The sequence below is a fragment of the Ranitomeya variabilis genome, chromosome 4 (assembly GCF_051348905.1).
Source record: "Ranitomeya variabilis isolate aRanVar5 chromosome 4, aRanVar5.hap1, whole genome shotgun sequence".
NCBI lineage: Eukaryota > Metazoa > Chordata > Amphibia > Anura > Dendrobatidae > Ranitomeya > Ranitomeya variabilis.
In genome coordinates, this window is record NC_135235.1 from 721,293,408 (window position 1) to 721,306,393 (window position 12,986).

The 12,986-nt window shown below is 49.5% G+C and overlaps 2 protein-coding genes across 2 annotated transcripts in view; both read left to right on the forward strand.

The window, feature by feature from the left end:
• The first annotated feature begins 6,340 nt into the window (after positions 1–6,340).
• Positions 6,341–12,986, forward strand: part of LOC143766669 (uncharacterized) — a 59,182-nt gene continuing 52,536 nt past the window's right edge. Inside the window, exon 1 of the mRNA XM_077254520.1 lies at positions 6,341–6,447. The gene's annotated coding sequence lies outside the window, so the exon portion shown is untranslated. The remainder of the gene's footprint in view (positions 6,448–12,986) is intronic.
• LOC143766670 (uncharacterized) overlaps positions 8,912–12,986 on the forward strand; it is a 39,904-nt gene continuing 35,829 nt past the window's right edge. Inside the window, exons 1-5 of the mRNA XM_077254521.1 lie at positions 8,912–9,057; positions 9,187–9,366; positions 9,449–9,572; positions 9,652–9,749; positions 9,948–10,038. Coding sequence (XP_077110636.1) covers positions 8,980–9,057; positions 9,187–9,366; positions 9,449–9,572; positions 9,652–9,749; positions 9,948–10,038 — 571 coding nt within the window. The 5' untranslated portion in view covers positions 8,912–8,979. The remainder of the gene's footprint in view (positions 9,058–9,186; positions 9,367–9,448; positions 9,573–9,651; positions 9,750–9,947; positions 10,039–12,986) is intronic.

Sequence of the window (12,986 nt, forward strand, 5' to 3'; positions counted from 1 at the left end):
CTGTGTGGTGCTGCTCTGTGATCCGGTAGAGGAGTCCCTGCTTCCATATAAACTGTTCCCCTTCCAGTTCCCCTCTCCCCTCCTGTACCTTCCCACAATATCCCTCCAATGAAGGATCCTCAAGAAACTCCCTCTTAAATTCATCTGGGGTGGCCCAAGAAATGTGTCTGGCTATGGGAATACGTGTAGGGCTGGGATGTCTTACCTGGGCCTCCTCTGAGTGTGATTCCGCCTCCGCAGCTCGAGCTTGTCTCCGGGTGGTCACAGGATATGTCTCAGCCAGAGGGGCAACCGAGAAGGCAGACAACATGGGCCCCAAGTCATTTCCCAGCAAAACGTCTGCAGGCAAATCCTCCATCAAGCCGACCTCAACAAGGCTATCCCCAACTCCCCAGTTCTGGTGAATCCTGGCAGTGGGCAGTCGATGTATGGCTCCCCCTGCTACACGGACTGCCTCTGTTCGGTCCATCTTCTCTTGGTCTCGGACGAGATGAGGCTTCACAAGAGTCAAAGTTGCTCTGGAATCTCTTAGTCCCTGCATGCGTTTCCCATTAACCCACACGACCTGTCGATGCTGTTGTCGATTATCTGCCCGGGCTGCCTGCACGGGGTCTACTTCATGCAGCACTTCCTCCATTTCTTCCACCCCTTGGTTAGTTGTAGCCCCCAATGCCGGGTCAGCTTAGCCTTGGTAGCAGTGTACAGCGGCCTGGCTGAAGGTAGCTGTTCCCGCCTTTGGCCACTGGGTATGCTGAGTCCGGTTGGGACATTGTCTTTGCAGGTGGCCCAGTTGACGGCAGGTGTGGCGTTGCGCCCCATTGGAACTGTGGTAGGCCGGGTTTCTAGCTGGTCCCACTACAATCTTCGGTGGTTTGGGGCCCTCCAGGTCCATGGGCGGACCCTTAGTGACCATCTTTGATCCGGACAACTGAGGCCTCCTGGCGTCATGATGTTCATCGGCCAGACGAGCGGCTTCCTCAAGAGTCATTGGCCGCCTGTCCCGAAGCCATTCCTGTGTCTCGGGGGTTAGTCCATTAAAGAATTGTTCTAACAAGAAGAGCTGGAGGACGTCCTCCTTAGTGGTTGCTTGGCTCCCTTGTACCCACTGTAGCAGTGACCGCCGTAATTTACAGGCCCATTCAGTGTGGGTATCGGTTACTCGTTTTATAAGTCCGCGGAACTTTTGGCGGTAGGCCTCTGGTGTCAGCGCATACCGGGCCAAGATTACTTCTTTGATCCACTTATAGTCCATACAGTCCTCATCAGGTACTGTGCGATAGGCGTCCGCTGCCCGGCCTGTCAGCTTGCTGGCCAGAATCTAAACCCGTTCCTCCGGCTTCACTTGACGAAGGGCACACTGCCGCTCAAAGTCCTGCAGAAAGCCATCAATGTCTTGCTCTGCCTCCCACAACTGTCGGAAGGCATTATACTGGATCTTTTTGTGGCTTACTGTTGAAGGTACCTGAGCGGAGGCCAGAGCTCCCCCTGCTCACTGACTCTCCTCTCTCCGCTCTGCCATCTCCATCTTGGCCAGCTCCACTTTGGTCCGCTCTGCCATCTCCATCTTGGCTAGCTCTATCCTGGTCCGCTTGGCCATCTCTTCCTTCAGATCAGTACGCACATCAGCCATCACCTCTGGTATGAGCTCTACTGCAGGGTTTGGGCCATAGAACTGGCGTTCTTTACCTCCCTCTGGAATTCAGTCTCCTCCACGTTCACATTGGGGGGCGCTGCACTGTCGTGTTCCATGATGGCTGCTATCAAATCCGCTTTTGTTTTGTTGCTGGAGATTAACCCTCGGGCTTCCACCAGATCTTTTAATGTAGTCCTCTTTAACTTCTGGTAGTTGTTTTCCATTCATTCCTTTACTCCTGTAGACGGGGTATCATATCCCGCTGTCTGCCACCAGTGTAACAGGGTCTACCAAGCTGGGGTACCTCTTTCAGTACCACGCCGTGTTTCAGGAGGTCCACTTTGCTTTGGCTGGAGTCTGAATGAAGGACGCTGGCTGGAATTCCTTGATTACACGAGAGCATATAAAAGCTGACTGCTACTCCACGTATTTCTATATATTTATTTATTCACAGCACACAGAATATATAACACAGATACAGGCAGGCCAATAGAAAAACAGCAGGGCAGACATACATTACAATAGCCGCAGGTGGCCGGAGCCTGCCGATATTTACTGTGGGGATTACAAAGGTGGGGCAGGTTAGAGGGAGAATATCTTGTCCAGGGCGCAGCCTGTGGACTGATGCATTTCACATGGAACCTATTATACATACATATACTGCATACATATTCTTGGTGCTGGGGGTTCTGTAACATGTACATATACTGGGATCAGTCCACAGTATTTGCCTCAGATTATATTATTACTTTCCCACTGTAGAGCAGCAGGAACTACAGGAATTAATGGGAGGTAGAAATCATCCTGCTGTTATTAACCTAATCGCTGCCAGTTCCTCACTGCAGTGCCTCTGCTCAGCCTGCAGCTGCCGGACATCCACCACTGTCTGTGACTGCACTCACTACACTGAGCGGCCAATCACAGATCATGTATGACCTCATGTGGGAGGAGCCCAGTCACAGCAAAGCATTGCCAATCATTCCCATGGTAGTACACACTGCTCTAAGACTCCTCCTCCCATTCAGGCAGGAAGAAGCTAGGCAAACAGCAAGGTAAAAAATCTCAGCCCATTATTCTCTATGTGGAGTGCGGCTCTGCGGGTGGAGGTCGGTGCTGGAGGCTCCATTATTCTCTATGTGGAGTGCGGCTCTGCAGGTGGAGGTCAGTGCTGGAGGCTCCATTATTCTCTATGTGGAGTGCTGCTCTGCGGGTGGAGGTAGGTGCTGGAGGCTCCATTATTCTCTATGTGGAGTGCGGCTCTGCGGATGGAGGTCGGTGCTGGAGGCTCCATTATTCTCTATGTGGAGTGCGGCTCTGCGGGTGGAGGTCGGTGCTGGAGGCTCCATTATTCTCTATGTGGAGTGCTGCTCTGCGGGTGGAGGTCGGTGCTGGAGGCTCCATTATTCTCTATGTGGAGTGCGGCTCTGCGGGTGGAGGTCGGTGCTGGAGGCTCCATTATTCTCTATGTGGAGTGCTGCTCTGCGGGTGGAGGTCGGTGCTGGAGGCTCCATTATTCTCTATGTGGAGTGCGGCTCTGCGGGTGGAGGTCAGTGCTGGAGGCTCCATTATTCTCTATGTGGAGTGTGGCTCTGCGGGTGGAGGTCGGTGATGGAGGCCCCATTAGTCTCTATGTGGAGTGTGGCTCTGCGGGTGGAGGTCGGTGCTGGAGGCTCCATTATTCTCTATGTGGAGTGTGGCTCTGCGGGTGGAGGTCGGTGCTGGAGGCTCCATTATTCTCTATGTGGAGTGTGGCTCTGCGGGTGGAGGTCGGTGCTGGAGGCACCATTATTCTCTGTGGAGTGCGGCTCTGCGGGTGGAGGTCGGTGCTGGAGGCTCCATTATTCTCTATGTGGAGTGCGGCTCTGCGGGTGGAGGTCGGTGCTGGAGGCTCCATTATTCTCTATGTGGAGTGCGGCTCTGCGGGTGGAGGTCGGTGCTGGAGGCTCCATTATTCTCTATGTGGAGTGCGGCTCTGCGGGTGGAGGTCGGTGCTGGAGGCTCCATTATTCTCTATGTGGAGTGCTGCTCTGCGGGTGGAGGTCGGTGCCGGTGGCTCCATTATTCTCTATGTGGAGTGCGGGTGAAGGTCGGTGCTGGAGGCTCCATTATTCTCTATGTGGAGTGCCGCTCTGCGGGTGGAGGTCGGTGCTGGAGGCTCCATTATTCTCTATGTGGAGTGCTGCTCTGCGGGTGGAGGTCGGTGCTGGAGGCTCCATTATTCTCTATGTGGAGTGTGGCTCTGTGGGTGGAGGTCGGTGCTGGAGGCTCCATTATTCTCTATGTGGAGTGCGGCTCTGCGGGTGGAGGTCTGTGCTGGAGGCTCCATTATTCTCTATGTGGAGTGCGGCTCTGCGGGTGGAGGTCGGTGCTGGAGGCTCCATTATTCTCTATGTGGAGTGCGGCTCTGCGGGTGGAGGTCGGTGCCGGTGGCTCCATTATTCTCTATGTGGAGTGCGGGTGAAGGTCGGTGCTGGAGGCTCCATTATTCTCTATGTGGAGTGCCGCTCTGCGGGTGGAGGTCGGTGCTGGAGGCTCCATTATTCTCTATGTGGAGTGCTGCTCTGCGGGTGGAGGTCGGTGCTGGAGGCTCCATTATTCTCTATGTGGAGTGTGGCTCTGTGGGTGGAGGTCGGTGCTGGAGGCTCCATTATTCTCTATGTGGAGTGCGGCTCTGCGGGTGGAGGTCTGTGCTGGAGGCTCCATTATTCTCTATGTGGAGTGCGGCTCTGCGGGTGGAGGTCGGTGCTGGAGGCTCCATTATTCTCTATGTGGAGTGTGGCTCTGTGGGTGGAGGTCGGTGCTGGAGGCTCCATTATTCTCTATGTGGAGTGCGGCTCTGCGGGTGGAGGTCTGTGCTGGAGGCTCCATTATTCTCTATGTGGAGTGCGGCTCTGCGGGTGGAGGTCGGTGCTGGAGGCTCCATTATTCTCTATGTGGAGTGTGGCTCTGCGGGTGGAGGTCGGTGCTGGAGGCTCCATTATTCTCTATGTGGAGTGTGGCTCTGCGGGTGGAGGTCGGTGCTGGAGGCACCATTATTCTCTGTGGAGTGCGGCTCTGCGGGTGGAGGTCGGTGCTGGAGGCTCCATTATTCTCTATGTGGAGTGCGGCTCTGCGGGTGGAGGTCGGTGCTGGAGGCTCCATTATTCTCTATGTGGAGTGCGGCTCTGCGGGTGGAGGTCGGTGCTGGAGGCTCCATTATTCTCTATGTGGAGTGCGGCTCTGCGGGTGGAGGTCGGTGCTGGAGGCTCCATTATTCTCTATGTGGAGTGCTGCTCTGCGGGTGGAGGTCGGTGCCGGTGGCTCCATTATTCTCTATGTGGAGTGCGGGTGAAGGTCGGTGCTGGAGGCTCCATTATTCTCTATGTGGAGTGCCGCTCTGCGGGTGGAGGTCGGTGCTGGAGGCTCCATTATTCTCTATGTGGAGTGCTGCTCTGCGGGTGGAGGTCGGTGCTGGAGGCTCCATTATTCTCTATGTGGAGTGTGGCTCTGTGGGTGGAGGTCGGTGCTGGAGGCTCCATTATTCTCTATGTGGAGTGCGGCTCTGCGGGTGGAGGTCTGTGCTGGAGGCTCCATTATTCTCTATGTGGAGTGCGGCTCTGCGGGTGGAGGTCGGTGCTGGAGGCTCCATTATTCTCTATGTGGAGTGCGGCTCTGCGGGTGGAGGTCGGTGCTGGAGGCCCCATTATTCTCTATGTGGAGTGCGGCTCTGCGGGTGGAGGTCGGTGCTGGAGGCTCCATTATTCTCTATGTGGAGTGCGGCTCTGCGGGTGGAGGTCGGTGCTGGAGGCTCCATTATTCTCTATGTGGAGTGCGGCTCTGCGGGTGGAGGTCGGTGCTGGAGGCCCCATTATTCTCTATGTGGTGTGCGGCTCTGCGGGTGGAGGTCGGTGCTGGAGGCCCCATTATTCTCTATGTGGTGTGCGGCTCTGCGGGTGGAGGTCGGTGCTGGAGGCTCCATTATTCTCTATGTGGAGTGCGGCTCTGCGGGTGGAGGTCGGTGCTGGAGGCTCCATTATTCTCTATGTGCACTGCGGCTCTGCGGGTGGAGGTCGGTGCTGGAGGCTCCATTATTCTCTGTGATGTGCGGCTCTGTGGGTGGAGGTCGGTGCTGGAGGCTCCATTATTCTCTGTGATGTGCGGCTCTGTGGGTGGAGGTCGGTGCTGGAGGCTCCATTATTCTTTATGTGGAGTGTGGCTCTGCGGGTGGAGGTCGGTGCTGGAGGCTCCATTATTCTCTATGCGGAGTGCGGCTCTGTGGGTGGAGGTCGGTGCTGGAGGCTCCATTATTCTCTATGTGGAGTGCGGCTCTGCGGGTGGAGGTAGGTGCTGGAGGCTCCATTATTCTCTATGTGGAGTACGGCTCTGCGGATGGAGGTCGGTGCTGGAGGCTCCATTATTCTCTATGTGGAGTGCGGCTCTGCGGGTGGAGGTCGGTGCTGGAGGCCCCATTATTCTCTATGTGGAGTGCGGCTCTGCGGGTGGTGGTCGGTGCTGGAGGCTCCATTATTCTCTATGTGGAGTGCGGCTCTGCGGGTGGAGGTCGGTGCTCGAGGCCCCATTATTCTCTATGTGGAGTGTGGCTCTGCGGGTGGAGGTCGGTGCTGGAGGCCCCATTATTCTCTATGTGGAGTGCGGCTCTGTGGGTGGAGGTCGGTGCTGGAGGCTCCATTATTCTCTATGTGGAGTGCGGCTTTGCGGGTGGAGGTCGGTGCTGGAGGCTCCATTATTCTCTATGTGGAGTGCGGCTCTGTGGGTGGAGGTCGGTGCTGGAGGCTCCATTATTCTCTATGTGGAGTGCGGCTCTGCGGGTGGAGGTCGGTGCTGGAGGCCCCATTATTCTCTATGTGGAGTGCGGCTCTGTGGGTGGAGGTCGGTGCCGGTGGCTCCATTATTCTCTATGTGGAGTGCTGCTCTGCGGGTGGAGGTCGGTGCCGGTGGCTCCATTATTCTCTATGTGGAGTGCGGGTGGAGGTCGGTGCTGGAGGCCCCATTATTCTCTATGTGGAGTGCCGCTCTGCGGGTGGAGGTCGGTGCTGGAGGCTTCATTATTCTCTATGTGGAGTGCTGCTCTGCGGGTGGAGGCTCCACACCAGTACTGTAGCAGGTAAAGACCCCAATATCCACAGGTGTCCCTTCTAATTGGGGGGAAACTATCACCTCTAATAATCCTCGGACAGTTCTGACAAACACAGAAAAGTGCCCCTTTATGGAGGTGACAGAAAGTCTGTTTAGTCTCTTTAGCTTCATAGTATCAGCTCTAATCCAATGGTGAGAGAGCGATTTACCCTGAAGAGTCACAGATTGTGGGTTTGTTATAAAATGTTATATTTAGGGGGTTTGTGTTGTCTCCTTATAAGAATCACAATGGTTTTGTTCCTTTTCCGCTGATAGATACAAACGACCCAACTATGAAAGACGGGAACCAAGGAAACATGTATTACTCTCATAGTACGGGGCCTCCACACAGTATAATGTTTCCCCGTTATCCCCCACACATTGTTAGTACAAGATGCCCGACACAATATGCTTCCACCCAAACCACTAGATAATAAATCCTTGCTTATCCCCTTTCTTGATACCATACGGTGCCCCTTTCTTGGTTCCCACACACAGTATAATTTTTCCACAGTACCACCATGCCCAATTTTTTGAATTGAAGCTTGCAAGAAAATGCTTAAAAAAACCCCCAAAACATAATGTAAAGAAAAAATACAACACTGTACATGGAGAATTTGGCATCATATTCCTCCAGTCTTCGTGTTCTTACAAAAAAACATTTATAAAAGCCTCAAACTTCTGTGTGTGAATCAGAGCTGAGATCTAACATGATAGAAGATTACAGTGCGGGGAAGACGGGAAACCTCCATATAGACGGCCGGTGGTGATGGAGTCAGTGACCGACTCTGGACAAATCTGCTTCTAGAGCCCTAGTAGAAGATGAAGATGTCGTCACACTGCTTTTGGTTAACCTTATGCCACTTCTGGTACAAAAATTTAAGCAGTTCTTCTTTGTTACATGGCTTGTGACTATCCATCTTCCTCTTGATTGCATTCCAGAAGTTTTCAATTGGGTTAAGGTCTGGAGATTGGGCTGCCCATGACAGGGATTTGATGTGGTGCTCCTTCATCCACACCTTGATTGACCTAGCTGTGTGGCATGGTGCATTGTCCTGCTGGAAAACCCAGTCCTTAAGAGTTGGGGAACATTGCCTTAGCAAAAGGAATCAACTGTTTTTCCAGGATAACCTTGTTTGCTGCTTGATTCATATATCCTTTGCAAAGATGAACCTGCCCAATTCCAGCCTTGCTGAGGCATCCCCATATCAACACCTGGTCGTCTAATGGTTAGACGGAGACCTGGAGAGGCGTACTAGCCACAGTGTCTTGCACCCAATGTGAAATTTGGTGGAGGATAGGTGATGATCTGGGGATGCTTCAGCAAGACTGGAATTGGGCAGGTTAATCTTTGCGTAGGACGTATGAATCAAGCCGCATACAAGGTTATCCTGGAAAAAGTTAATTCCTTCTGCTCAGGCAATGTTCCCGAGCTCTGAGGACTGTTTTTTTCCAGCAGAACAATGCACCATGCCACACAGCTAGGTCAATCAACGTGTGGATGAAGGAACACCAAATCAAATCCCTGTCATGGCCAGCCCAATCTCCAGACCTGAACCAGATTAAAAACCTCTGGAATGTAATCAAGAGGAAGATGGATAGTCACAAGCCATCATACAAAGAAGAACTGCTTAAATGTTTGTACCAGGAGTGGCATAAGGTCACCCAAAAGCAGTGTGAAAGACTGGTGGAAAGCATGCCAAGGCGCATGAAAGCTGTGATTAAAAATCATGGTTATTCCACCAAATATTGTTTTCTGAACCTTTCCTGAGTTAAAACATTAGTATTGTTCTTTCTAAATGATTATAAACTTGTTTTTTTTTTTTTTTGCATTATTTGATGTCTGCAAGCACTGCATTTTTTTGTTACTTTGACCATTTCCAATTTTCAGAAAATAAATACAAATTGTATTGCTTGGAACTGCGGAGATGTAGCATTTTTCTCAAAAATATACCTATAAAGAGAAAAATCAGACAAACTGAACATTTTGCAGTGGTCTCTTAATTTTTGCCAGAGCTGTAGGTTTTATTAGTAGATGTAAAGAAGGAAACTAAATACTGTAAAATAATAAATCTCCTTATATGTTTCCCTTATTATCTACAGTAATTGTATTATTACACAGGATTTTATGATGTTACATCGGCTCATCTTCTCATTCAGGTCTCTACAATATCGGATCCTCTCAGTGAAGATCTTCTATAGAAGAGAATTTCCTGATTTACCCATCAAGGATGGATATGGACAGAGACAAGATGGCGGAGAGGATATTACACCTCACCCTAGAGATCCTCTTCCGGCTTACTGGAGAGGTGAGAGATTCTGATGACGTCACATTACATCATTCTTATCTATGGGAATAACAGACGGACAGAACTGGAGGGGTGAGGACTCTGGAAATGTCTGTAGTGAGATTTATTAATGTGTCTCTCCATAACCAGGATTACACAGTAGTGAAGAAGACCTCTAGTGAGCGCTGTCAGGACCCTGTGTCTGAGGGATGGGGAAGACCCCTGAGCTCAATCACGGGACCTCCATCTCGCCCCCTGATACTTGAGGACATCAATGACAAGAAGATCCTAGAACTCATCTACAAGATGATTGAGCTGCTGACTGGAGAGGTGACACTGCTGGGAATGCTGGGACATTATACAGTAACACTATGAAGGGATCGGGGGATGACGGTATCATTGTCTGTGTCAGGTTCCTATAAGGTGTCAGAGTGTCGCCGTCTATTTCTCCATGGAGGAGTGGAAGTATTTAGAAGGACACAAAGATCTGTACAATGACGTCATGATGGAGGTTCCCCAGCCCCTCACGTCACCAGGTAATAGGACTAAATACACACGGCCTATAATTATCTGTATGTAAAGAATAAATTCAGTCCCTGTATGTGCTTCCTCCAGATCTATCCAGTAAGAGGACAACACCAGAGAGATGTCCCCATCTTCTTCTTCCACAGGATTGTAAACAAGGAGATCCCAGTGTTCCTCGGGATCATCAGGTAGATGGAGAGAAGGTGTCATGAGATCTCCCCTATGATGTGTAGACGGCTGTGAATGTCTTGTGCTCAGCTTTGTTTTATCCACCAGTATTATATGTTTTATACTTGTGTAATGAGAACGGTGGAGATGGCAGGATTAGAGCTGATCATAGATGTGACTTCTCCATCTGTCTGTGACTTTTACAATATTTATTTCAGGGTGAAGATCTGACCCATATTAATACTACAGAGACATATGTGAGGGGTGATGAGCAGCGTAAAGAGGAGACTCCTACATATGACTACCCAGGTGAGTAGTGACCACTAACTACAGAGAGGTCACAGATTCTTCTCAGTCACCGGCTGTGGCTGCTTTATCATGTGATCACTGTTTGGCCTCAAGACCACAACATTCTCCTCCTCCCAAAACTGTTCTATTGACTTTGGTAATTGAAAGCCCTTTTCTATAAAACTTAGGGCCCCTTCACACTGTGCAATCAAAGTCTGAACGAGCGTTCGATTTGTGACGTTTATCCGTCCTCGTTCCGAGGTTGCAAAGTGTGACATGGCGTTACGATTTGCGACGCAGCCCAGCATCGTACGATGTGAAAGAAAGAGCAGAACTTTCTTTCGTCGTAAATGTCCCGCTGTGGCGGTCGAAATCGTAGTATGTGACGGCGGTCATACGAGCTCGTAATGCGACTACGTGGGTTGGGCTTCCGCATACCTGTCTCCTGATTGGGCGTGACGTTTTAGCTGGTAATACGTCACGCTCAGAGTCGTAGGACTATGGCGGTGTGAAGGGTAGCGTACGATTGCGACGCGTGACGTTCACATCGCAACTACGTCAGAAAAAGCGTTAACATCGTAGAGTGTGACCGCTGGCTACGAGCTCGTACTGCGATGTCGAATATGACGCAAATGCGTCGTAATCGTAGCAGAATCGACCAGTGTGAAGGTACCCTTACCACCTGGAGGATCCACCTACCCCCTGGGATCAGGAGACGCTGACAGTTACCTGCCCAGATCAGTAAACTACAAAGCCAAATGACAACGTACGTAGAATGTGCTGACAAGATATTATGATGGCCTGTAAGAGAAAGTGGAGGGTAATGATGCTGTTGGCTTCCTAGATCCCTGATATCTTATTGGATGAATCTATCTTCTCTCCCTTCTGTGCTGCTGAATGTGCTCATATGGTCCCTACAAGACCAGGTCCAGTCATTCTGGCCAAACTTTGCTTTTATGATCGACAACATTAAATGTGCAGTGAGGGCCAAGTGTGAATTTCTGGACAATAACAGAGTTTCCCTTTATCCTGACTTTTCAATTTGTATTAAAACAAACTAATATCAAAGAGGTTTGTGATAAACTACATAAAAAGCATTACACCTGTGCCATGATATATCTCTAAGCTGTGCGTGGCTGATGGCTGTAATATACATTCATTCACCCCTGCAGGAGATGTGTTGGCTCGAGCCCTGGTGTCATGGATTCTCTCCACGTTATATATGACATTGTTTTCGATCCTGAGGAATTCAGATTACTGCACAATCTCTCCTGAAATGGGAGCACTAATACTTACTCTAGTCTTCTGATCAGGACTCATAGTATCTCCAATGGTCCACCATAAATGAGTGCAACTCTGGTTTACTGTTGGAGTTCCCACCTTGTAAATACGTTGTTGTTGGAGATGTAACATAATTTTTTATTCTACATCTTTTTTTACCTGTTCATTCTGTATGATAGTTTGATTTGTAGTGGGATTGTCCTGTCTCACTTATTTGAGTCTGTAACTCACTGATAGTCTTTAAAAAAGCTCTCCATCGCCTCTTCCAAATGCCTCAGATCTAAATTTAACCCCTCAGTGACAGAGCCAATTTGGTACTTAATGACCGAGCCAATTTTTTTGCAATTCTGACCACTGTCACTTTGAGGTTATAACTCTGGAACGCTTTAACGCTGATTCTGAGATTGTTTTTTCATGACATATTGTACTTCATGTTAGTGGTAACGTTTTTCGATATTTGTTGCGAATATTTATGAAAAAAACGGAAATATGGTGAAAATGTTTAAAATTTTGCAATTTTCAAATTTGAATTTTATGCCCTTTAATCAGAGAGATATGTCACACAAGATAGTTAATAAATAACATTTCCCACATGTCTACTTTACATTAGCAACAATTTTTTGTTAGGGAGTTATAAGGGTTAAAAGTTTATAACGTAGAGCCGTGAAAATAAAAAAATCGCATTATTTTCTACAAAAATTATCTTTTCGCCCCTAAATTTTTTTTTTCACAAGAGTAACAGGAAAAATTAGACCACGAAAGTTGTTGTGCAATTTGTCCTGAGTACGCCGATACCCCATATGTGGGGGTAAACCATAATTGGGCGCATGGCAGAGCTCAGAAGGGAAGGAGTTCCATTTGTCTTTTTCAATGCAGAATTGGCTGGAATTGAGATTGGACGCCATGTCGGGTTTGCAGAGCCCCTGTGTGCCTAAACAGTGGAACCCCCCACAAGTGACCCCCAGTTTGGAAACTAGACCCCTTAAGAAACTTATCTAGATGTGTGGTGAGCACTTTAAACCCCCAAGTGCTTCACAGAAATTTATAACATAGAGCCGTGAAAATAAAAAATCCTTTTTTTCCCTCAAAACTGATTTTTTTTAGCTCGCAATTTTTTAATTTCTCAAGGGTAACAGGAGAAATTAGACCCCAAAAGTTGTTGTCCAGTTTGTCCTGGGTACGCTGTTACCCCAGATGTGGGGGGGACCACTTTTTGGGAACACACCGGGGCTCGGAAGGGAAGTAGTTACGTTTTAAAATGCAGACTTTGATGGAATGGTCTGCGGGCGTCATGTTGCATTTGCAGAGCTCCTGATGTACTTAAACAGTAGAAACCCCCCACAAATGACCCCAGTTTGGAAAAGAAGTTTATAATGTAGAGCCATGAAAATAAAAAATCATATTTTTTCCACAAAAATGATCTTTTCACCCCCAAATTTTTACTTTCACAAGGGTAACAGGAGAAATTGGACCCCAAAATTTATTGTGCAATTTATCATGAGTACGCTGATACCCCATATGTGGGGGGGTACCACTGATTGGGCGCATGGCAGAGCTCGGAAGGGAGGGAGCGTCCTTTTGGGATGCAGACTTTGATAGAATGGTCTGCGGGCGTTATGTTGCATTTGCAGAGCCCCTGATGAACCTAAACAGTAGAAACCCCCCACAAGTGACCCCATTTTGGAAAC